General features: G+C 46.6%; 1 protein-coding gene across 1 annotated transcript in view; it reads right to left on the bottom strand.

The window, feature by feature from the left end:
* The window catches only part of CCDC146 (coiled-coil domain containing 146), a 49,711-nt gene that overhangs the window by 10,953 nt on the left and 12,126 nt on the right, over positions 1 to 26,632 (bottom strand). Inside the window, exons 2-12 of the mRNA XM_032971354.2 lie at positions 20,217 to 20,538; positions 19,647 to 19,729; positions 12,399 to 12,608; positions 9,781 to 9,838; positions 8,193 to 8,369; positions 7,533 to 7,606; positions 6,512 to 6,739; positions 4,625 to 4,811; positions 3,943 to 4,038; positions 1,601 to 1,771; positions 338 to 426 (exon numbers count right to left, since the gene is read on the bottom strand). Coding sequence (XP_032827245.2) covers positions 338 to 426; positions 1,601 to 1,771; positions 3,943 to 4,038; positions 4,625 to 4,811; positions 6,512 to 6,739; positions 7,533 to 7,606; positions 8,193 to 8,369; positions 9,781 to 9,838; positions 12,399 to 12,608; positions 19,647 to 19,729; positions 20,217 to 20,531 — 1,688 coding nt within the window. The 5' untranslated portion in view covers positions 20,532 to 20,538. The remainder of the gene's footprint in view (positions 1 to 337; positions 427 to 1,600; positions 1,772 to 3,942; positions 4,039 to 4,624; positions 4,812 to 6,511; positions 6,740 to 7,532; positions 7,607 to 8,192; positions 8,370 to 9,780; positions 9,839 to 12,398; positions 12,609 to 19,646; positions 19,730 to 20,216; positions 20,539 to 26,632) is intronic.

Raw genomic sequence — 26,632 nt, 5'->3', positions numbered from 1 at the left:
CGTTTGGCTTCAACAGACATAAAATGACGTCGCAACGCAGTTTATGCGTAAGCCGGGGGCTTATGGGCCCCCGGTGTCCCGCCATATGGTTCAAATCACATTTGCAAATGTGGTTGTATCCAGCACTAATTTTTTCTCCGGGATACTTTTCTAAGGAAGATTTATGGTGTTAAGGGAGGAAACGAGGCTGTTCCAAAACGTTAGTGCTGCAACGGCAAAGGCTTTGTCACCTATTCCAATTCTTGTTCTATGGATGGTTAAAGCCATCTGGCCTGAGAGGTTAATTTGCTGTTAAACATAGCCAGCCATGCTGTGCAGCTGCGCTTCGCGTCGCTACCTCAACACGATCTCCTGGTGCCTCTTCTTGTGGTCCACGATGGAGAGGTCCTTGGCTTTGACCTCCTGCAGTATCCGTTCGTATCGAATCTACCCAAAGCACATCGCAAGAGTGGTGAGACTCGCTAGCCTCAGTTAACAATGACAAGAACAACTTAATTCACAGTCTATACACTGCCGCATGCTGGCCTTCCCAGGTCAACGCCACCCATCCATCTCACTCTAGTACACACCCTCTCCGTGGACGTTATCCTCTTCGTACATTCGCTCCTTGGCTGTCATTCCATCTTTAGTCTTGTCAATGCAAATGTTCCCTGGCCTATGCACTCGACCGTCTGTCTCTTCGTATACATTTGCGATGCGCTTCTATATGTTTTTTTTCCACTTTGCAACTTTGTTCCATCTGGATAAATGCAGGTAAATAAGAGAGGCGATCATCTTATGATTATATCTCTTCCAAGGATGACCATCAGTGAAAAGTGTTGAGGGCTCATCGAGCCTAATGTCTCAGAGTAGCAGCTAAAGGTGGAAATTCACCTAAAATGACATTCGCCACGGAGATGGCGTGATTAAATTAGAGAGTGTGCAGCTTGATAGATACAGTGCTAGATTTCATGACTTAGTGATGGCATCGGCTTAGGGAAACCTTCATCCAGCAGTGGATTAACATGATGATTATGACAATCATCATATTCACACACTCTATATTCATATTTTAGTCTTGTCATTATCATGCCAAGATTAAAATATGAATATGGAGTGTGCATTGTGTTCAAGAGGATTCCTCGATTGCAAGAGGTCTGAATAATAAAATACTACGCGCCACCTGTTTTACTCACAGTGGAAGTGAAAGATCCTGTAGGCCATTGTGCACCGACGTCACGGTACATTTTTTACAAATTAGAAAAATGACACCACAAAAAACTCCATAGGAACAGTAGCAGCAATCATCGCCCCCTACTGGCACACTAATACTCACTTGCAGGCCAGGTGCTGCGTTACCCTGTGCCACACAGGGATACCTGCCAATGGGGGTGCCCTACGAAGGTTTGAGATGAAATGCGATGTAAATGAGTTTCTGAGGGATTTAAACAAGTGCCATATAAATGCAAAATATTATTAGAATTATTATAAATGAGGACACTGGCCATGTCGACTGACGCTCGTAAAGCCCTGGCCGAGGCATCGCCGCTTGGTGCAACAGGTGCACACATACACACGCACGCACACACGCAGGCACACACGCACGCACACACGCACGCACCTTGGCCTTGGCGCTGTCGCGGGACTTCTGCTCGCGCTCCTCGGCCTTCACCTGCGCCAGGTGGAGCAGGCTCCTGAGCTGCTCCCTCAGCTCCATGTGGAGCCCACCGAGCCGAGCCTCCTCCGCCAGGTGAGCCTCCATGGCGCGTGCCTCCGCTTCGCTCAGTGACTCCTGTGGGCGGCGCGGTGAAGCACGATGATGCACGGTGACGCACGATGATGTAAGGTAGTGCACGGTGATGTATGATGGTGCACGGTGACGCACGGTGGTGCACGGTGACGCACGGTGGTGCACGGTGGTACACGTTGACGCACGGTGACGCACAGTAGTGCACGGTGGCGCACGGTGACGCACGGTGGTGCACGGTGACGCACGGTGGTGCACGGTGACGCACGATGGTGTACGGTGGTGCACGGTGACGCACGGTGGTGCACGGTGGTGCACGGTGACGCACGGTGGTGCACGGTGGTGCATGGTGACGCACGGTGACGCACAGTGGTGTACGGTGACGCACGGTGGTGCACGGTGACGCACAGTGATGTATGGTGACGCACGGTGACGCACGGTGAAGCACGGTGGTGCACGGTGACGCACGATGATGCACGGTGACGTACGGTGGTGCACGGTGACGCACGGTGACGCACGGTGGTGCACGGTGACGCACGGTGGTGCACGGTGATGCACGGTGGTGCACGGTGACGCACGATGGTGTACGGTGGTGCACGTTGACGCACGATGGTGTACGGTGGTGCATGGTGATGCACGGTGGCGCATGGTGACGCACGGTGGTGTACGGTGGTACATGGTGACGCACGGTGGTGCACGGCGACACACGGTGACGCACGGTGACGCACGGTGGTGCACGGTGACGCACGATGATCCACGGTGGTGCACGGTGATGCACGATGATCCACGGTGGTGCACGTTAATGCACGGTGACGCACGGTGGTGTACGGTGATGCACGGTGACGCACGGTGACGCACGGTGATGCACGGTGGTGCACGGTGGCGCACGGTGGTGCAAGGTGGTGCATGATGACGCACGGTGACGCACGGTGGTGCACGGTAGTGCACGGTAACACACGGTAACGCACGGTGGTGTACGGTGGCGCACGGTGACGCACGGTGGTGCACGGTGGCGCACGGTGATGCACGGTGATGCACGGTGGTGCACGGTGGCGCACGGCGTACGGAAGCCACACAACAACAATTCTCCCTCCCGGCCACTGCTGTTCAGTGTCACAAGTCGGTGTCGCAATTCCATTCACAACTTCTTTCTTGTCCCAGTTTACTGCCTCCTTCATGTTGCTTTTCTCTTTCACAGTTTGATGCTAAGCTGTCGATTCGTTATGGTAACGTCACTTGCAGTTGCATTTGACGCGTGACCTTATTTATCTCTTCACACACGAGTGCAACAATTACCCAGAATCTATTTTAAGTACATTTTCTCACCTGAGATTTGTTGTGGGAAATGTACTTTATTTACTTTAGATTGTTTGTGCACTCTGTTTAAATTATTCTGCATCGAATTCTCTGAATTCTATTTGGTCCTTTTTGCTCTAATTCCTATTTTGTTGTTTTTGCTCAAGCGTTTGATTGGCTTCATTGTTGAACTTTGTTATGTTATTGCTTTCATCAATTTGGTGACCACAGTCACCATTGCAAACGAGACTATCCTGGTCTCTTGAGCTCTCATCTGGTTAATCAAAATAAACTTGAAACTTTGTTTATTTAAGCCCTTATATGCATTCGGTACTTGCGCAGTCCTTTGCCAACCGACTGCTGGATGAAGGCCTCCCCGAGCTGTGAGGGCCATGAGGGTTACTCCGCATACTTCGCCTCACTGGACAGCGCAGGTTCACGGCAGGCAGCACAGGCGTGGAACTATCGAGCACCGTCTCGTCCTGTCCGTCGACCATAGATTGTGCTGCACTGCCACCTGCTGCCCACAGCGCAGCTCGAAATTTAACACTCGTGCATCATTTGCATCACATTTACGTATAAAGTATCACCGATTCTCACAAGCGTGACCATACATCGAGCGTGAGCATAAAAATCGATCTTAAATTATGACTAATGCATCATTGCGCATGTGAGAATAGGTTTTGCTATATTTTGGTACTGGCAAAGGAGGTCCCATAATGTAGCCATATCATTGCATGCTGAACATGATACATTCACGTCATTCATCCACAAGGGGGCAGCACCATTCAATAAATGCAGTCGCAATTGTAAATGCAGGTGCACATTGATCTCAATTGTGTTGTCTGAATGTATGTGTCGAGTGTTTCTACTGCAGAGCGTTTAAATCGGTTCTGTACACGCAACACTGTGGCACGTACCTCCTTTAACAATTGCCTTTTCTTTGCTTCAATGTCATCGCGCAATTCCTTGATTCTGTGTGCGTTGGAGCCGTCATCTTGGGGCATGGAGTCGACCTGCGGGTTAAAAAAGACGCTGCTCGAGTTCTTGCCGAGGCATTGGTGCTCATCGTCTGTTTACATCCTCGAGCTAGTGGTGGAAGTTCTACATTATTTTGATGGGGGAAAGTTCACCCATAGGACAACCACTCTTGACTTACAAAAATAAGTAGAGTACTTACTTTATCGACCATGATGGAATGATAGGCCAAGACAACACCCCCAACCCTGGAGAGGAGTAGAGTGAAATGAGAGGGGAGGAGTAGGGGACAGTGTGGAGGGGAGGCGAGTGGGATGAAAACTGAGAGGTGGGTCGGGGCTAATCAATGCAGGATCTTCAAGGCAGTGAGTGCAAGATTGAAATTGATGCGGGATTGGATGGGAGTCAGTGGAGCGATCCGAGTATTGTGCTGATGTGTGACGTGATGTAGTGAGAGGCAATGGGCTGGAGAAGGTGACTGAAGAAAATAACGGCAACGGACGTGCGGACAGAGATTATGGAGTAGGAGAATCGTGTTTTGGAGCCGTCTCTGGAGAGAACACTCGATGATCACGATGTGCGACTCGTGCCCAATGCACAGCGCCCCTTATGGGTGGCGCACACCTGCGCGTGCGTCTTGGCATGCGCGCTCTGCACGAGCGCCAGCGCGTCACGCGCCGCCTTCAACTGCTTGTCGGCCTTGGCGAGGGCGCGCAGCTCGCGCTCCTTCTCGCGCTCGCGCTGCAGCAGGAGCTCGTGCTGCGCCCTCTTCTCGACACCGGCGTGGCGCAGACGCAGGTCGCACGTCGCCCTGCACGCGACGCAACAAAGACAAAGATCCCCGGTATAGCCTTAACAGACTGTTGGGGCAAGTACTGTCAGTGGGCGCCTAAACACACACAGCAACACACACAAACGCAAGCAGAGCACGCAACACACAAAACACCCACACACGTCAAGGCATGCAACATATGCACGCAACGTGCAAATGCACGCACATTACAGCGAGCTCTGAGGCAGCTGCGAGGATTAATTGTAGGCAGTAGGGGGCAATGCCATAGCATACATTTTAGTACGTTCATGAGAGACCTATTATAATTCTGGTTTGCATTTTCCTTTAACAATCTTTATATCAGAGCAGATCCGACCACATGGCATCGTGGCCAAAGCATTCAGTCATGAACCCGATATCTCAAGTGTCGGTTACATTGTTGCATAACAACAAACAGGTTTTTTCCCGTACGTTTTATATTTGACCGCAAGTTTACTTGATTGTAATGCATAACTGATGGTGAGTAATGCTGACACTCGACAGTATAATTTGGAATATAGTAGCAGATAATCGTTCAAATCCTGATCAAGGGTAGACTCGGATCATTGGCTCCCTGGAATCGGACCAGAGGAATACCACATCATGCAGAGTCAAAGTTGTAGTCAAATGGATAAACCGGCCCCCACCATAGGATTGTGGACTTTTCAACAATGACTCAAGGCCACCAATCGAGATAAGCAACATGAGGTTAAAAAGGTAAACAATATGACACCCGGAAAAGTGGTGGAAAGACATAGCTCTCAAGCCGATCCACTGACTTGTTCCGCACATTTTTCCACCAGCCCGCCAATACAGGTCACGTAAAATCTGTAATCAATTGCAGTTCCTCATGGTGGTGGCGATTGCCCCATAACAGTCTGTCAGACCGTCGTGTTAGGAACCCCCTGTGTAGCGCTTGTCTGTGTGACAGTGGCATGCCGTGACGGGTCATAGCAAGGTCTCTGTGGAGCGGTAACACGGTGGCTGGCAAAGTACGCTATTGAACCCTGCGGCATGCGTTCGACTCCTGTCCACGGCTAACATCAGTGGCGAGTGACATCTAAATGATCCATGGCCTCCCCTAGGGCAATTCAGTTTTAAATGAGTACCTTGTGCAATGTGAAGACAAGGGTGCCCAGGTGTGGAACGCGTCACAACACCATGCGCTGTTACGACCTTCATATGTACTTCATATGTACTTTTTATTGGAATGTATATTTCATATTAATATAAGCACATGTACGTATGTATGTATGGACACGGAGAGCTGTGGTGCAGTGGTTAGAAAACTGCGTTAGGAATGCGGTGACCTAAGTTTTATTGCCAGCCATGACTAACATCATTGGCAAATAACTGAATGGGTCCTGGGCCTCCCCTAGGTCAAATTAGTTTTCAACTAGTGCCTGCTGCTCGTCATATGACGGCTTCATCCTCTGTGCCAGCCTTCAATGGTGCTCGTAAACAGCACTTTCTCCAACAGTCGACGTAGGCCACGTGGGGGATTTGGATTAGACATTTCGGCAGCCTTTAACAAAAACTCATATTGCAACTTTTGAGTTGAAGTGTGAATTTACATGGGAATCAGAATCAGAATCTTGATTTATTCCCTGAGAAATCCGATAAAGCTATGAGGCTTTTTTTGCAGATGTCCAGAACAATCCTTCATCTTGGTGCCGTGAACAGGGGTTGTGGCGTCGTACCGGTCGCCCTGGCGCTGGGCCTCCCGCTCTCCAGCGAAGGCGAGGTCTCGTGCCAGCCTCTGCAGCTCGTGCCGCTGCGCGTCCAGCTGCGTACGCCGAGCGTCCAGCTCTTCTGCCACCGCTACCGCCTCGTGCCGCGCCTCCTCCGCCCGCACCGCTGCCCCCGCCAGTGCTGCCTGGGCATCCCGGCTCTGCGCCTCCAGCGCCGCCCGCCGCTCCTCCTGCTCCCTGCAGCACAGGAGTGACGCATCATGCACACTTTCAACAGTTCTATTGATTATATCCGAGAGGGATTTGCGTCATCGTAAAGCTGCCTCACCCCTATCAGAATGGCTTTTCCCATGAATTTAATGCATAAAATTATGGATGTGTTTCAGACAGTCATTCCAACTACTCCTAACCTAAAAATATACACCTATATCACTATTCACAATCCAAATATCATAATAAATAACATAAGTATAAAAATAATAAAATTATAAAATGTACACAAATATTATTAACCTTTTCAGGGAACTCACTAAAAGATCTGCATGTTGGAATGACAGGCAAGGTGACGTGGAGGCGTCACTGCTGCGCTGCTGGGACACCGTGACACTGTCACGGGTGGATGACGATTCTTGTTTGATGATCTCGTGGCGTATGCCGTAGTGAAATTTCGTGAATGTGAAAATTTGATTTCATTAATCGAAGTGTCCATAATTTGTCAATTGCATAAATGTGACATTTCTTAAATAGAACGTTTGTAAATCGAGGGATACCTGTGTACAAATCAGAACAGGTATCGAGTAATATTTGACAGAATCCCTTTACTCTTTGAGAAAAGTCAACAGCAGCTATCATTGTAATGCGAAATTTCCACAAATGTCTCTGAGCCTGCCAACGGAGTTTGAGTGTTGCCCCACCGCAGAAATACACCTTTTGACTTCTGCTCTCGATCGCTAATTCTGACTGACACTGATGTATTTGAAAAGGAGCTTGTGTTGCCATTACTGTTTGCAGAGGTGAATGAATCACGCACTGTTTTTTGTGCTCAACCGCCTTGATTTCCTTCATAATCTCTCCAGGAACCATGTGGATCTGGACCAGTTCATTCTGCAAGAGATGATGCGAGGAAAACGACAATGCACGAGTGGAAATGCACACATTCAGACTCAGAGAACGTGCCCAGTGACTGAATCATTGCAGCTGTTCACATACTCAACCGACTCCCCTCCATCTTGTTCTACTCCCCTCCATGTACTCTCCCATCTCTCCCCTCTCTTCTCACTCTACTCCCCACCACTCTCCCATCTCTCCCCTCTCATCTCACTCTACTCCCCACCACTCTCCCATCTCTCCCCTCTCATCTCACTCTACTCCCCACCACTCTCCCATCTCTCCCCTCTCATCTCACTCTACTCCCCACCATTCTCATATCTCTACCCTCTCATTACACTCTACTCCCCTCCACACACTTTCCTATTTCGCCCCTGTCATCTCACTCCACTCCCCTCCACGCACACTCCTATCTCTCCCCTCTCATATCACTTTACATCCCTCCATGAACTCCTTACCTCTCCCTTCTCATATCACTCTACTCCCCTGCACTCCCCTACCTCTCCCTTCTCATCTCACCATACTCCCCTCCACGCACTCTCCTCAATTTCACTGTGCAAGTGCACACCATTGCAAGCGTTACCTTAAGATTTTCCCGCATAATCTTCTGCTGGTTCAGGCTCTTCTGATCCCGAATCATTTGCCCTTGCCTGCTTTCCAGCTCCTCCTGCAGACTCTGCACCTCTGCCTTGCGCTGTGACACCTCCCTGCGTAGATCTTCGCAGCCCTCCATGACTAGCTTGGCCTTTCTCTCCAGGTCCTATGGGGGGGGGGGGATGTCGTTAATTAATGATGAAAAAAAGTCAAAGTGTATACGTACGGCCTTTCGTCAATCCATTACTCAATGAAGGCCTCTCCACTGGGGTTGCCACCTTTTACAAACATAGACATATGTCTCAGTGAGCACTAGGCCTATAGGAATCCCCCGCTATAAGTTATACACATTATGTACTGTTTCGCACGTACATTTCTGTTGAATTAGGGAACAAACTTCCTTATAAGTTGAATGTTTCACATGTGTTCTTTTAAAAATATATGCGCACATTTTTTGCGCAATTTTTAAACCAGGAACGCACGCAATGAGACCTGACAATTTTGCTGTGGAATACTCTACTGTAAAGCACACAGCGCATACCACATCGAGAAGAGGCCTCCGCCTGCTACATGACAATGTGGAGGAGTCAGACAATGTGGTGGAATTGCTAGTGAGGAGTTGTCACATAAGGATCTGATGGAGCTGGAACAACAACGAGCTGAGGGAGAGGCCGATGAAACGATACCTCCACCACAATTATCACCATCACCACCACTATGAATATGAACTGGCATTCACTACTACAAGGAGCTGTACCAAGAGAAGAAATAAACTGTGTCCAGCTGTCTTTGGACAGATTTTGTTTTTACGTTCTGCAATTAAGCCAGAAGGTCCAGAGTAGAGTCCAGAAGAGAGCCAGCTTCCTCTGGTGCACATTGCTGTAGCTCCAGCTTCGTCGTCAGATGAAGGGCCAGGAGATCCTGCCCCTTTTTTTTGTCTGTGTAACTCCAACATTGCTCACCCCAAGAGGTATCGATCAGCAAGCTCTTAAATAATCTCAGGAAAGTTGTATCCAATTATTTGTATTTCATAAAGTTAGAATGCATGTTAACTTATAATCATGTGCATTTTTTCATGAAATGCCGGCTAGTAATGCAACCCCTATGGGAAATTAAGGTTTTCTTTAAGTAATTTCGAGTTATGTAGCATTTCCCAGGAATGCATTCCCTTACGTAAAACGGGGGATTCCTGTATTATCAAAACCTGTGCAGATAACGGGGATAAAATTTGAACACAATAGCAGTCCCAGGTCACGGTAGAAATCAATTTCTGCCGTCTTTCTCCACCTTACTCTGCAGGGGCTCGTGGGGCTTGAATGGCATGCTTCACTACACTGGTCTGTGTAGATTGGTGTGGGAGCATACAAATGCAGTACGATGGATTTTTCTGCATTACTCTGATGCCCACGACATAGCCCTGCAGCAACTGCAGCAACCTTTAACATTTGTTATACATGGTGGTGATTCACTTGAAAGAGTTTGGAAATGCTTGCCCATCATCAGTTAAGGCAATGATATATGAAGTGCAATGACCCTCCTCCAGAGCTGATACAGATTCGAACCTGTGTCACGCTTACCCCTGGCTTTGGCATGCGTTCATATTCCTTTTGAAGCAAATTCTTCTCATCTTGTAAACTGAGATATAAAACAAAACAGCACATCTCGTGAGAAATGCATTTAACTTCTCCGTGTGTATGTGTATGGGGCTAGTTAGAGGCAGATGCCCTTAGACATCAGAGGAGTGCAGCGAAGCGATGCTCACAACGAGCGGAGTGCCGGGCGCCTAAAATGCACAGTAGGGAGCACAGGTGGTGCATCCGCCAGTTAGCGAAGTCAACCCACGACCCTGGGTCTGTACCGTGACCTCCTGCCAGCGAGCCTTCAACACTTCGCGTGGCCTCAAAGTGCACCTAGCCTGGCACAAGTGCCGTGTTGACGTCATCACCACTTAGTGGCCAATGGCGGTTATTATTGTGGCTAGTGTACTAAATACACATGAAGCCAACAGAAGAGATCACCTGACTAGATTTACGAATGGTATGAACAAGTGCCGTGAGCAAGCACTTATTCAGGCCAGCATGGCACATAGGGTTATCACCTGTCTGGGTTTGACCCAAACAGTCTTTAAATTGGCTCTGTGTTTCTGTGGCAGAAATGTGTTTGTACTGAGATTTAGTGAAACTGTGTGGAACTTTTTCATAAAACAGATCCAGAATGAATGAGAAAGATGTCCAGGCTTGGATTATGGAAAAGGTGGCAACTGTAATGGTACACAAGAGGTGGTGAGGTCTGGACCACATTTGGCTGCCTTTGTCTCTCCTCTTTTAATATTAACACATCATCTGATTAAGATTCTCAAATCTGGGACAAGCAAAATTAGGTAAAAACCGAAAGTGAATATGATTTATTCTGCAGTTATTATTGACTGGGCTGAACATTTCAATTAATTCATTTTGACAACCTGATGAATATGGATGGAGTGGCCACCTTGATTCAAACCCAGGATCTGTAATGTGTTGGCTGATATTGCAGCTGTGAGTAGATCTCTGAGACCTCTGGATTTTGTAGTGCAGCTGTGTGTGGGTCTCTAGACATCTGTGAAAAATAGCTATATAGCTCATCGGATTCCTCCAGTATGAATACAGTGAGGGAAAAAAGTATTTGATCCCCTGCTGATTTTGTACGTTTGCCCACTGACAAAGAAATGATCAGTCTATAATTTTAATGGTAGGTTTATTTGAGCAGTGAGAGCCAGAATAACAACAACAAAATCCAGAAAAACGCATGTCAAAAATGCTATAAATTGATTTGCATTTTTAATGAGGGAAATAAGTATTTGATCCCCTCTCAATAAGAAATATTTCTGGCTCCCAGATGTCTTTTGTACAGGTAACGAGCTGAGATTAGGAGCATACTCTTAAAGGGAGTGCTCCTAATGTCAGCTTGTTATCTGTATAAAATACACCTGTCCACAGAAGCAATCAATCAGATTCCAAACTCTCCACCATGGCCAAGACCAAAGAGCTCTCCAAGGATGTCAGGGACAAGATTGTAGATCTACACAAGGCTGGAATGGGCTACAAGACCATTGCCAAGCAGCTTGGTGAGATGGTGATAACAGTTGGTGTAATTATTCGCAAATGGAAGAAACACAAAATAACTGTCAATCTCCCTCGGTCTGGGGCTCCATGCAAGATCTCACCTCGTGGAGTTGCAATGATCATGAGAACGGTGAGGAATCAGCCCAGAACTACACGGGAGGATCTTGTCAATGATCTCAAGGCAGCTGGGACCATTGTCACCAAGAAAACAATTGCTAACACACTACGCCGTGAAGGACTGAAATCCTGCAGCGCCCGCAAGGTCCCCCTGCTCAAGAAAGCACATATACATGCCCGTCTGAAGTTTGCCAATGAGCATCTGAATGATTCAGAGGACAACTGGGTGAAAGTGTTGTGGTCAGATGAGACCAAAATGGAGCTCTTTGGCATCAACTCACCTCGCCGTATTTGGAGGAGAAATGCTGCCTATGACCCCAAGAACACCTTCCCCCAAGAACACCTTCCCTCAGCCAGGGTATTGAAAATGGGTCGTGGATGGGTATTCCAGCATGAAAATGACCCAAAACACACGGCCAAGGCAACAAAGGAGTGGCTCAAGAAGAAGCACATTAAGGTCCTGGAGTAGCCTAGCCAGTCTCCAGACCTTAATCCGATAGAAAATCTGTGGGAGCTGAAGGTTCGAGTTGCCAAATGTCAGCCTCGAAACCTTACTGACTTGGAGAAGATCTGCAAAGGGGAGTGGGACAAAATCCCTCCTGAGATGTGTGCAAACCTGGTGGCCAACTACAAGAAACGTCTGACCTCTGTGATTGCCAACAAGGCTTTTGCCACTAAGTACTAAGTCATGTTTTGCAGAGGGGTCAAATACTTATTTCCCTCACTAAAATGCAAATCAATTTCTAACATTTTTGACATGCGTTTTTCTGGATGTTTTTGTTGCTATTCTGTCTCTCACTGTTCAAATAAACCTACCATTAAAATTATAGACTCATCATTTCTTTGTCAGTGGGCAAACGTACAAAATCAGCAGGGGATCAAATACTTTTTTCCCTCACTGTACATATTTTGATTCTATGTGTGGGTCTCTGAGACCTGTGGATCTTGTAGTGCAGCTGTGTGTGGGTCTCTGAGACCTCTGGATCTTGTAGTGCAGCTGTGTGTGGGTCTCTTCGCTCTGAGACAGGGCATTGTGGTGACGCAGCAGCTGGGAGCGGAGCCGCCCCACGTCCGTGCTCTGCCCGTCGGGGAAGGCATCGGCACTTTCCAGCTGCCCCCTCTGGCCCTGCAGCTCCTCTGTGTAGCGCTTCGTCTCCCGGAGCAGCGCCTCCTCGGAGTCGCGGGTCCTGTGTCACGCGATTGCACAATAATATTTTTTCTATTCCGCTTGTTTACCCAGCAAAGCCTAGCTGAGTCTCAAATTGTATGTTTGGTTTACGACATTGCCGGACAGCGAATCAGGAATTCATAAGCGGCGATCGATACGAAATTAAGACGGCAAGTTTACAAAAAACTCTTTGGAACTCTCAACCACTGCCAACAAACTTCCGCATTCTCCGGTCATTGCTCAATGGGGAAAAAGACGATGGTGTTGTACAGATGAAATCTGGGAATGCTGTAGGTCTTCATGGGATTCATCCAGAATTCATCACGAAATTAGATGATGAGTGAGGAAAAAATTAGTCACTTTCCTCACCAACATCCACTCCTCAGACATGGTACCACAGGAGTGAAAAGCAGCTAAGATTATAGCCTTTCTTAAACCCGGCAAGGATGCATCGGATGCTAAAAACTATTGCACAATTTCCCTCCTCAGTGTCGGCTATAGCAATTGGAGTGACTCCTTCTTTAAAGGCCGAAGCCTACGCTTGAGGATATTGTTCCCGAGGAACAAGCCGCGTTCAGAACCGGCCGACATTGCTGCAATCAAGCATTTGCTTTAACGAGCTGCATTGTGGCAGGCTTCGAAAGTCAGCTCAAAACAGCAACAGCCTTGATTGACCTCTCCACGGCACACGATACCACATGGCAGAAAGGTTTCCTGCTCAAGCTTGTGACAGCTTTACATCGCCGTCCACCAATCGCTGACCGACCGATGGTTCACCGTCTACCTTGAAGTTGCCAGCAAGCAGTCCACGAAGTTTTAACAAACTTCCACGGGCATCTATTCTTGCCCCAGTGCTGTTCAATCTCTAAACCGGCGGCATTCTGGTGACATTCTCCTGCAGGTTCAAGAACGCGGATGACGTCGCGTTGGTAACCGAAGCCCGGACAGTAGAGGATACTGGAAAAGTACTCAGTAAAGATGTAAAGCCCCTAGAAGCAAATTTTAAGAATTGGCGCTTCAAGTCAAATGTCTCCAAGCACGATGTCTCCATCTTCCACCTGGACAAAAGCCAAGCCACGAAAAATGTCAACTACTGTGGAACAACACCCCTGACATATGACCACCACCCCCGGGATCTAGGAGTGACTCTCCACCGGATGCTCACCGACTGCCTCCAGCCCAAATGAGCCAACAAGAAAAAAACACAAGTGAATATTATTCAGAAACTTGCAGGAACGAGGGGAAGCCACGCCTGCACGTTAAAGATATCGACGCAAGCTCTGTTCTGCTCCACAATGGAGTCGTACTGCGCTCCCGTGTGGAGTGTCGGCTCTCATGCAAACCTTGTCGATACCGAAATCAACACCCAAATTCGTATCATCAGCGCTCCACTCCTGCGGCTTCCCGTGGCAGCGAACATCGCCCCAGCCAATATCCAGCGTGATGCTGCGTTGACCAGGGAGTACCACAAGGTTATAGACAACAACGCTCTGCCGCTCCAACAACACCTACAAGTTAACACGCGGGCTTTCGCGACCAATAGTATTCATTGTAAAGGATTCTGGTTAGATCCCGTAAACATAAATGTGTCGTTAACCCACGACCACCGGACACAATCCTTATGAATTGACTGTGTTGGGTGGTGGGTTGACGTATTTATATTTACGCAATCTAACCCAAAAACCTATATTTTGAACACCTACGCCATTGGCTGAAATGCAGGAAATATTTATGGTTGAGCGCCTCTGCTCTAGCAGCCGAAAGTAAAAACATTGGCACTCACTGGACAAAACCGTGGGCGGTTATGGATGTCGCAAACAACAAAAACTCACAGAGGGTGTAACTGGAATAACCGGGCTTCTCACTCCAACAACCACTATGGGCCTCACTACACTCGAACGCAGTGTGGGAGACGCACGTCCACCTTTCACAAACAGACCATCATCACAGAATCGCCAAACTGCAACCGTGGTGAAGTCCAAACCATCAAATTCTTCACCGACGAACTAACTGTCCGTGTCACATCCTGGGCGGTGTCGCTGTGGTCCAAAAAACGTCTACTTCAGCCTCCTTCGATTGGTTTAAAAAAAATCAATATTCAACGAGAACGCAGTTCAAAAACATTGCTTCTCTATCCTGCCATTAGAAAAAAGAAGACTGCTATTGAGGAGGGTCTTGCCAGGTTTTTTTACGGTAGGGTGTGATTTCCACTTGATAAGCCATATGGTTGAGCTATCATTTATGACCAGGCCACTTCTGAAAAAAATCAAATAGCTCAGTAGGCTATATCTGGTAAAATAAAAAAAATATAGCTTAGGTTAATTTTAGCTATCTTAAGTGATTGATGACCCACAATTCACAAATTCCTCCAGTTACACACTCACCGGCGGTCAGTCACCTCCTGGTCACTCTTCTATCGCTGCTACAATGGTTACTGTTCCCATGAACTTCACTCACTGTTTTCTCCACACATGTTGAGGGCTCGGTCTGCCAGACTGAGTATTTCATCTCATCCACAATTTATTCAACCACCACACTGCACGTTACAACAACAAAGACAAAGATCCCCGGTAAAGCCTAACAGACTTTTGGGGCATGTGTTGTTAGCGAGCACCTATGAAGGCCAGCACGGCACACGAGGGGTGGGTGGCCAGCAGCACGCCCGGCCACCTTTGTCTCCCAGGAGGCGATGTTTACACACCGCGTCAGGTACTCCCTTGAGGTTGAGTCGACCTAGGGGAGGCCTAGGACTGGTTCAAATATGCGTCACTGGTGTTGCCCGTGAGTCGGAATAAAACTCTGGTGGCTGGATTTGTAGTGCAGCGCACTAACCGCCACACTCCCGCTCCCCACTGTGGTCACAACAACACACTCACACCCACACTCATGACACTGCAAGGTCACAACAATGCACTTTCCACCTCCTCCCTCTCACTACTCCACTTTGCAATTCCCTTCCATCGTCTCTTTTTCCCACGCTCTTATCACAATAACTTTGTTCAATTTCAGAAACGTTATTCCACACTTACATTAGCACGGTTGGCTACGTACAGCGTTAAAGAAGTTCAACATACATACGTTACACTCTTATCTATTACAACTTTGATTGTGCTGTCTATTGCTGGCTGCTCGACGTGTTGGGCCTTTGGGCGCATGCTCAGCAACTGTAGAAGTTTACAAAAACAAAACACACTCCAGGTCTTGTCATGCAGCTGTGTGCACTGTGATTCTGTTACACCACTGGCTCGTGTAGTGCAAGCTGTGTGTGAAGCTTCAATAGTATTTTTGCAAAAGTATATATATTAAGTCTGCCACAGTGTATGTCTCTGTCAATGTGAGCGACCTTTATTCTGCAGGAATGCCACGTACAGCCTTTCAGACATTAAACGTTGCAAACAGCAGTCGCTTTAAAGCACAGAGTGCATAGCCCTTTGTCCCTTCTGGTAGTAACATGGCTTTCAATCAGCCAACATAAATATTTACAAATGTATTTTTTTTTACAGTGGTTTGTGGGAAATGCTGTATAGGGTTGTGGTCTGGCACTCTACATTTAGGGTCCATTTTCTCAATTTTTTTATTGTAATGTAGCCTTAATAGACTGTTGGGGCAAGGGCTGTTAGCGAGCAACTATTAAGGCCGGCATGGCACACGAGGGGGAGGGTGATCAGCACCATACCTGGCCACCTCGTCTCCCCACAGTGCTGATGTTTACACGCTGTACCAGGTACTCATTTAAGGCTGAGTCAACCGAGGTGAGGCCCAGGACCGGTTCGGTTAATTGCTACTGTGTTAACCACGGTTGGTAATCAAAACTATATCGCCGGGTTCATAGCACAGTTCGCTAACCACTACCACCGCAGCTCCACACATACGTACACACATACAGTGAGGGAAAAAAGTATTTGATCCCCTGCTGATTTTGTACGTTTGTCCACTGACAAAGAAATGATCAGTCTATAATTTTAATGGTAGGTTTATTTGAACAGTGAGAGACAGAATAACAACAAAAAAATCCAGAAAAACGCATGTCAAAAATGTTATTAATTGATTTGCATTTTAATGAGGGAAATAAGTATTTGACCCCTCTGCAAAACAGGACTTAGTACTTGGTGGCAAAACCCTTGTTGACAATCACAGAGGTCAGACGTTTCTTGTAGTTGGCCACCAGGTTTGCACACATCTCAGAGGGATTTTGTTCCACTCCTCTTTCCAAGTCATTAAGGTTTCGAGGCTGACGTTTGGCAACTCGAACCTTCAGCTCCCTCCACAGATTTTCTATGGGATTAAGGTCTGGAGACTGGCTCGGCCACTCCAGGAACTTAATGTGCTTCTTCTTGAGCCACTCCTTTTGTTGCCTTGGCCGTGTGTTTTGGGTCATTTTCATGCTGGAATACCCATCCACGACCCATTTTCAATGCCCTGGCTGAGGGAAGGAGGTTCTCACCCAAGATTTGACGGTACATGGCCCCGTCCATCGTCCCTTTGATGCGGTGAAGTTGTCCTGTCCCCTGAGCAGAAAAAAACACCCCCAAAGCATAATGTTTCCACCTCCATGTTTGACGGTGGGGATGGTGTTCTTGGGGTCATAAGCAGCATTCCTCCTCCAAACACGGCGAGTTGAGTTGATGCCAAAGAGCTCCATTTTGGTCTCATCTGACCACAACACTTTCACCCAGTTGTCCTCTGAATCATTCAGATGTCCATTGCCAAACTTCAGACGGGCATGTATATGTGCTTTCTTGAGCAAGGGGACCTTGCGGGCGCTGCAGGATTTCAGTCCTTCACGGCGTAGTGTGTTAGCAATTGTTTTCTTGGTGACAATGGTCCCAGCTGCCTTGAGATCATTGACAAAATCCTCCCGTGTAGTTCTGGGCTGATTCCTCACCGTTCTCATGATCATTGCAACTCCACGAGGTGAGATCTTGCATGGAGCCCCAGGCCGAGGGAGATTAACATTTCTTTTGTGTTTCTTCCATTTGCGAATAATCGCACCAACTGTTGTCACCTTCTCACCAAGCTGCTTGGCAATGGTCTTGTAGCCCATTCCAGCCTTGTGTAGGTCTACAATCTTGTCCCTGACATCCTTGGAGAGCTCTTTGGTCTTGGCCATGGTGGAGAGTTTGGAATCTGATTGATTGATTGCTTCTGTGGACAAGGAGCCAGAAATCTTTCTGCTTGAGAGGGGGTCAAATACTTATTTCCTTCATTAAAATGCAAATCAATTTGTAACATTTTTGACATGCGTTTTTCTTGTTTTTGTTGTTATTCTGTCTCTCACTGTTCAAATAAACCTACCATTAAAATTACAGACTGATCATTTCTTTGTCAGTGGGCAAACGTACAAAATCAGTAGTGGATCAAATACTTTTTTCCCTCACTGTATATGTACATTGCATGTGCACAGAAATAAAACATATAAGGCTGGAGTGGTTAGTGTATTGCGTTATGAACGCAGGGACTAATGTTGTGCAATCACTGGTGACGAGGATTTTCTTTTTTTATCGTGGACAATCTGAGACACAGTGAGTCTCAAGGCTGTTTCAAGAAATACCTGCATTGGACTTATTTTTCGGAGTACCCAGAGAAAACCAATACAATTTAGGGATAACACTCAAAAAGTTTGACAAATGCATTCACAAACCCACTTGCTGTATTTCCATTGTCTAGCCAGCTCACAGTTGGCTGGATTTGGGATTTTAGCAAATCTACACGATCCATCAACCCTTGATTCCACACTCCTGGTACAGATTGATACACTATAAAATGGCTACACTTGAAAACCAATCACTTTGTAGTTTTTATTTCCATAATTGTGAAAGGCTGTTGTGATAAACACTTAGTACCATTACATTTTATAGTCAATTTACAAATAATTAACAATTGTACTCTGAGTGACCATTTAGATGCAGTTATGCATTTAAATGTAACTGGAGGTCAGAGCACTGAGCCGGCACAACCAAATTCTCAAGTGCAGTGAGTTGACAGTCTCAGCTCAGTCACCAATGACTGCACGAAAATAAACTGTTAAACATGTCTCTGCACACAATTTGGATGAATTCTAGGTTTGACTGTGATGTGGCAAACAATACACTTGGTGGCAGAGTGGGTGGGGATGTGCTGCCTCCTACTGTGTGGACCAGACATCATTTGGAGAGATCCTTCCAAGGTAGTGTGATATCCACTTCCGTGGGCTGTCCTGTAACACGAAGGGTCGCACTGCTCTGCGGGAGTTCCATTAGGGATCTTAGTTGTATGACGTGATGTTCGGATTATATTGAGAAAAATAAATACATTTTAATGTAGCTATGCATGTAAATACATACTATTGATGTGCCCCCCAATTTCCGATTAATCCGAAAAAACCTGCAATTCGGGACTTTCAGAGGATGCCAATTTGTTTTGTTTTAATTATTCCGAAAAGGGAAGTCATACCACTAATATGATGTCACTTGTTATTTTTCCATGAAAAATCGTGTCATGTGGTACCTAATGACTTCACTCTTGTGAGCTGAATTCGCACAAACATACAACACGATATAAACGATTTGAAAATCTGAAAACGATCCAAAAGTTAATTTAAAAAAATCGACAGCTGAAATCTTTCATATATGAACCTCATCTCGACTACATTCTACAAAAGTATCCAGATGTGAGAGGGCAGAAGGCTGCTTGTACACTCTACCCAACTGTATGCTCTCATTCCATGCGGAGATTGAAGTTTGTACCAGCTCAAGTGGATACAAGTCAGTCTTAATAAAGTATTAAAGCTTTCGTGGTCCGCCAGGAAGTGTCCAACCGTGTTGTTGGCCCGACTGGACGTGCCCCACACAATGCTTTTCAGGTCTGTTGAATTCCTGTCTCCCATCTTTCCGTTGTATTCACCTCCGCGACTTGTTCCTGACACCTGATGAAGATCGCTTGTGTTGTGATCGAAACGTCGTGATTGTTTTTTGTTTAAATATAATTTTATTGTATTTCTACATACGTGACTTTACCGAAAAAAACCAATGAGTAAGTCAGTCTTAGTGAAATCTGGTAACCAATGAACTTGACTCACAGTTTGAATGATTCCTGCAAGCGGCTGTACAGCTCCTTGAGTTGTGCAACACGTGCACCCGTGATCTGGCCTGTGTGAAACAGCTGACACACAAGCAGATCCAATACGGGATTAGGGTGTTCAACTGTATATGTGTTAAATTTGTACATTTTAGTTTTTATACAAGCACAATTGATGGGGCTTTGCTTAGCTCTGACAATGGTCCAGAGCTTGTGATGAAAATTCAACATTCCATGAGAGGGAGGCAGTCTCTCAAAATAATAATACTCCGGGTTGTATCTGTGCCTCTGAAAAGTGGCATGCATTTTATCTACCCTGGAAGGATGACAAGACTGCGTTTATCACTGAAACATTTAAACTTGCAATGTTCTAATTGTGAGACGTGTGTCCTGTTAACACATCTTTAAATTTGTGTTGTACAGCCTGGGACACAGCCAATATATCTATTTGCAAGATGATGACGTGTTTTTTTTTTCCTTTTGTTTTCGTTTTGTCTTTCTTCCGATTAGCATGGTTATAAGGTGCAAAAGAAGGCCAACATACATACATTTAACATTAGCTGACATTTACCTGATCGAGGCAGTGGAAGGCTGGGCTGGCAGACACCTCCACAAAGCCCTGCTGGAGGGAGGAGATGGGAGGTGGGCAAGGGAGGAAGGGTCCCCGAATTTCAACCGGTGCCAATGCATCCTCATAGTCCCCTTCATCTCCCTCCCATGCACCTTCCTCTCCCTCCTCCTCCTCCTCCTCCTTCCCACTCCCCACATCCTTCCTCTCCTCATCTCTCTCTGATTTTGCCAGCTGCTCCGCATCTTCTGTTTTCTCCTCCTCTTCTTCCTCTTCTTCGTTCCACTCTCCATCATCTTCATGGTCACTGCTGCTCATCCTAAAGCTGTTTAAATACAAAACACAGGCAACACACATCCATGATACTAGTGTAATGAGCGACTTCCGCGACACGTCGTGTAGAGGGTACTTCTTTTATTTCTCACACTTAGCACAACACAGGCCAACACTTATTCTTCTCACTCTGAGTACAACACTTAGATATTAACGTCTCTACTAGCTACACACAGCCGATCACTCGGCGTGGTCCCACCGCCCTCACTCGGCTACACCGCTGGCTGGCAGCGTGACGATGACGGCGATGGAAACCCCGCAGGAGATCTTCCACGTGGCCGGACGACGGAGAGAGATGTCGGCGAGCAGCGACGCAGCCAGGACCCAAGAATCCACACACGAACTCCGAGCCCCGGGTCCGCTCCCCCTTATATCCCCCCAGGCATGGCTAGGCCCCGCCTCTGGCCACGCCCTCTCGTGGAACCTTCGAGCAGGTTCCCAGAGTATCTCGGCCAACCCCACCTGCTACCTTTGCTCTAGATACCTCTCCCTCTCTGATTGGATGTTCCCTTAACCGTGCCCGTACCCGTGCTTCCCTTTCCCAGCCAGCAGGTGTCATCATGTCATTACACTAGGAATGAAATGTGCGTTATCTGATAGAAAGCAATGTGACGTGGATTAATTCTTATTTCTCTATTTTTCCCCTTGAAGTGCAATGCACTTGGTTCATCGATCTCCCAAGGAGTTCTCTGTGTAAGTGATTCTGTATTTGTGGAAATCACTGAGAGCCAGTTCTATTTGGTATAGATTGCTTTGATATTTTGCGTATTTTATGATTTAATTGCTCCGCATTTTTCCGATTGCTGTATGTCTCTTTGCCAACACATGAATAAGAGTTTACAATGAACGAGGTGCTGTAATGTGAAAATTGGTAATCCTTAAAAGAGGGGTACTTTAAACTTAACATTCACCCTTTGTCGGAGCACCACTCACTCTGTCACAGGTGTGCGAGGTGACGGACTTTTTCATTACCCCTCATATCTGAAGGCAAGAGGCCTTCAGCTCGTGCTGTGCAAGAGTCCAGGAGTCCAAGCGCCATGAATGGAGAATATGCACCGAGAGCTCTCCATCTCAATTAGCAGAATAGACGCAGCCTGGCATACAAACAAATTACCAGGAATGCTCCCGATCTTGTCAGATCTCAGAATCTAAGCAGGCCTGAGCCAGAATGGTGCTTGTACGGGCGACCACCAGGTACAAAGCAGGTGCTGTAGGTTTCTGCGAGGCTACCTTGTCAGCAGATGGCATCCCACACTGACCAAGGTGGAGAAATATGTTCCAATAACTCCCATGACTCACATGGCACGAAGAGGATCTCATCCAGCAGTGAATTGACAAAGAGCTGCACATGTACAAAATGCGATGTTGTACTGTATTATACTGAAGCATCTATGCTCCCCACCTTCACTGACCTGCTCTCGGCCAGAGTGGTGAAGTATGTTTAAATAAACCCCATGCTCGCACGTCATGGAGAGATTCTCATCCAGCAGTGGATTGACAAAAAGAGCTGTACACGTGCATGCACTGACCTGCTGGACTACAACACGAGCAGGTGGCGGCAGTACAGAAAGTAGGCCGGGAGTCTCTCTTTCCAGATTGTTTACGGCTGTCTCTTGGGACACCGGTTTACTACTCCCTGGTGCAAAATAACGCACGCAGAGAGAGGAACACGGCAAGCGGTCCAGGTGGAAGCATTGCAAAAAGGGTCTTGAAACTCGACATTAAATGCAAACTTTCCTGCCATGTCCCGTCTGGGTTGGCTGTAGAAGGGAGCGTCACTGTTGGCCGTGTGTAAGAACCATGACAGGCACATGGGAGAATTGAACAAGAGTGCATGAGGACAGTTCTGTTTGGTTCAACGATAACAACCGTTGCCAAAACAATCACAAACTTGTGTCAAATAAAACAACTCAAGAGATGTAACAGATGTCCTGATGTCTATTCAATTAACTCTAGAACAGTTAAACATGGTACAGTAAATTGGTATATTAATTTAGGACTATATTCTTGTTTGTGGCTGCCTTGTTTTTGCTTTACGTAACTATGGCTGTTAATCAGTAATGTGCAATTATTTGCGAGAAGTCTCTTAACTCGCTTTTATTATCAACAGCATACATCACGGATTTGAATGACAACTTACAGCCCTTTTACCCACATTACAATAGACTGGATGACAGTAGAGATTTGCCCTTTGATGTTATTCCTGTTAATTTATCTTACAATTAACAACAAAAAACCCATACAAATTCATGTTATAAACTTAAAAACAACGCGAGGACAGACTGAAATGACAATAATAATTACATTGCAATGCTCGAAAGCAGGCAAAAAGAGGTAAAAGAGGTGGGGGCCTTCAGGAGTGTCCGATAACGATAAGTGTGGATTGAATGCTGCAAATGTGTAGCTGGGTGTTAGGATTGCTCCTACAGTGAGGGAAAAAAGTATTTGATCCCCTGCTGATTTTGTACGTTTGCCCACTGACAAAGAAATGATCAGTCTATAATTTTAATGGTAGGTTTATTTGAACAGTGAGAGACAGAACAACAAAAAAAATCCAGAAAAACGCATGTCAAAAATATTATAAATTGATTTGCATTTTAATGAGGGAAATAAGTATTTGACCCCCTCTCAATCAGAAAGATTTCTGGCTCCCAGGTGTCTTTTATACAGGTAACGAGCTGAGATTAGGAGCACTCCCTTTAAGAGTGTGCTCCTAATCTCAGCTGGTTACCTGTATAAAAGGCACCTGTCCACAGAAGCAATCAATCAATCAGATTCCAAACTCTCCAGCATGACCAAGACCAAAGAGCTCTCCAAGGATGTCAGGGACAAGATTGTAGACCTAAACAAGGCTGGAATGGGCTACAAGATCATTGTCAAGAAGCTTGGTGAGAAGGTGACAACAGTTGGTGCGATTATTCGCAAATGGAAGAAACACAAAAGAACTGTCAATCTCCCTCGGTCTGGGGCTCCATGCAAGATCTCACCTCGTGGAGTTGCAATGATCATGAGAACGGTGAGGAATCAGCCCAGAACTACACGGGAGGATCTTGTCAATGATCTTAAGGCAGCTGGGACCATAGTCACCAAGAAAACAATTGGTAACACACTACGCCGTGAAGGACTGAAATCCTGCAGCGCCTGCAAGGTCCCCCTGCTCAAGAAAGCACATATACATGCTCGTCTGAAATTTGCCAATGAACATCTGAATGATTCAGAGGACAACTGGGTGAAAGTGTTGTGGTCAGATGAGACCAAAATGGAGCTCTTTGGCATCAACTCAACTCGCCGTGTTTGGAGGAGGAGGAATGCTGCCTATGACCCCAAGAACACCATCCCCACCGTCAAACATGGAGGTGGAAACATTATGCTTTGGGGGAGTTTTTCTGCTAAGGGGACAGGACAACTTCACCGCATCAAAGGGACCATGGACGGGACCATGTACCATCACATCTTGGGTGAGAACCTCCTTCCCTCAGCCAGGGTATTGAAAATGGGTCGTGGATGGGTATTCCAGCATGACAATGACCCAAAACACACGGCCAAGGCAACAAAGGAGTGGCTCAAGAAGAAGCACGTTAAGGTCCTGGAGTGGCCTAGCCAGTCTCCAGACCTTAATCCCATAGAAAATCTGTGGAGGGAGCTGAAGGTTCGAGTTGCCAAACGTCAGCATCGAAACCTTAATGACTTGGAGAAGATCTGCAAAGAGGAGTGGGACAAAATCCCTCCTAAGATGTGTGCAAACCTGGTGGCCAACTACAAGAAACGTCTGACCTCTGTGATTGCCAACAAGGCTTTTGCCACTAAGTACTAAGTCATGTTTTGCAGAGGGGTCAAATATTTATTTCCCTCATTAAAATGCAAATCAATTTATAACATTTTTGACATGCGTTTTTCTGGATTTTGTTGTTGTTATTCTGTCTCTCACTGTTCAAATAAACCTACCATTACAATTATAGACTGATCATTTCTTTGTCAGTGGGCAAACGTATAAAATCAACAGGGGATCAAATACGTTTTTTTCCCTCACTATATGTGATGTATGGTGCTGCTGCAACTAACAAACAAAACACCTAGGTAAGTCAGATGAAGGCCAGCACGGCACAGGAGGGGATGGGTGGCTAGCACCACCCCCGGCCGCCTTTGTCTCCCCAGGTACTCATTTGAGGCTTAGTCGACCCAACCTAAGGGAGGCCCATGGGTGGTTCAGACAATCGTCACTGGTTTTGCACTACCGCTCCCGTATGTTACATACACATGCCGAATTCTCTACACAGAAAGCAAATAGTGAGTCTGGGGAAAAGTATTGATTGAGGCCTTAAGGTTTATTACTTGTAAACATTGAGGTAGACAGTTCACAAATCCACTTTATGGGGATGGTGTTTGCTTCCTGTTCTTAACTGCACCGTTTAAAGACGCAATGGAGTGCCATCTTAATACTGCTTAAACATCAATAGCGACAGTCCTGTCACAGTTTCCCACAACTTTTCACTTATAATACTGACACATTCGCAGGACACGATTGTGTCAGTATTATACCAAGGCACAAGGCGCAGTCCTTTTGTCAATCCACTGCCGCATGAGGGCCAGTTGGCTATACCTCGCCACGCTGGTCCGTGTGGGTTGGTGAAGGCGGGGAGCACAGACGTGGGTTAATTGAAATACCTTTGTGAACGAGTGTGAAATATCGTGCTTTTTTCTACGTGAATTATGACTCACGAACCTCTCTGCCCCACGCGAAAGTCCAGAATAAACACCTAATTTGCCACTCAAACTTCATATCTCCTGGCTTTGACATTCCTCAAAGACACTGGTGTAACCATTAACCACATCAGAACATTAACAAGCTGATGCGTACATTTCCTTCATGAATGGAAAGATTGACGACGAGCCACAGTCGTGCGATTGTGGCCATGCAACTGTGGACCGTATAGTAAACCACTGTAGTCTGCGCTCCTTCAAAGGAGGAAGAATAGCAATAGTACCCCAACTCTCTCCTGAAGTCCTCTCATCACTGGCAGACCTCGACATTGGCATTTAGCTCCTGAACATGTTGCTGCCATCATGCTCAAGAATCGAAATAGATTTGTGTTACAGTCCAACAATGGATTGTGCTGCATGGCCCTATGAAGACCACCAAGTAGCGGTGCCCCGCAGTCGCCTATGACGACCTGGCGTGCATGGTGGTTACTCATCCGTGCACTATCTCCAGGCGCGACATTATGCTCAGATTCCATTCTCTGTCACGGTTGTGTTACACAAGAGTAATGTTTCTTCATCGGCTCGGTATTACTCTACACAAGCATACCTCACTGGTAGAGGCTTGCATTGCACACGAGTTAATGTTTCAACAAAGTTAGGTAGTGAAAGAGGCTCTGTGCTCAAATAGGCAAATGAAACAGTGCTCATCTCTCAGCAACTCTGAGCTAGTGGCGAAAATTCCACATTACCACAACGGGGACCAGCCTCTACATCTGGGTCGGTTCACCATCTGTTCATCTGTGAGGAGAATATTTTGTATCCGGGCATGTCACTCAGTGAGCAGTTTATAAACCGTGCAGTCGCAAGTTCACATCCCGGTTGGGGATCGACTCAGCCCATCACCCTTCCGTGGTAGATAAAAAATAGCACCACTTTGTGGAGAAGTCAACAGTGGTTATCCGAAAAAAAAACCCCATCCCCACCATACGAATATGGGATTATTGACTTTCAGTGTTTTTTTTAACAGTCTATTAACACCTGTCGATAAAAGTACAACATCCTGCACCGCAAGCCTGGCGGGGTGCCTGCCTCTGGCAACACAACCAGTGTTGAATTAACACAAAGTGGTTCTGATTGCATCTACCGGCTGGGTCGAAATCCATCTGAATTTTAACTCGCAACTTTTCCTTTGTGAGCAATGCACGTGTTTCTCAATTAATGTATTGTCAGTGTTAGGCATAGAGAGTATAAAGGTAATGTACATGCAATAAAATACGATGTTGATTTACTATATATAGTGTCTTTATGTGACTATCTCATGACGCGGTACAGACCCAGTGGATATATAGTATATATTTTGTCGAAAGAGGCTGTGGAAAAATGAA

Source organism: Petromyzon marinus, chromosome 46, assembly GCF_048934315.1.
Source record: "Petromyzon marinus isolate PM22_M1 ecotype Great Lakes invasive population chromosome 46, UKy_Petmar_22M1.pri1.0, whole genome shotgun sequence".
In the NCBI taxonomy this organism is placed as follows: Eukaryota; Metazoa; Chordata; class Hyperoartia; order Petromyzontiformes; family Petromyzontidae; genus Petromyzon; species Petromyzon marinus.
Note: the sequence above shows the minus strand (reverse complement) of the source record. Positions and strands in the feature narration are given on the sequence as shown.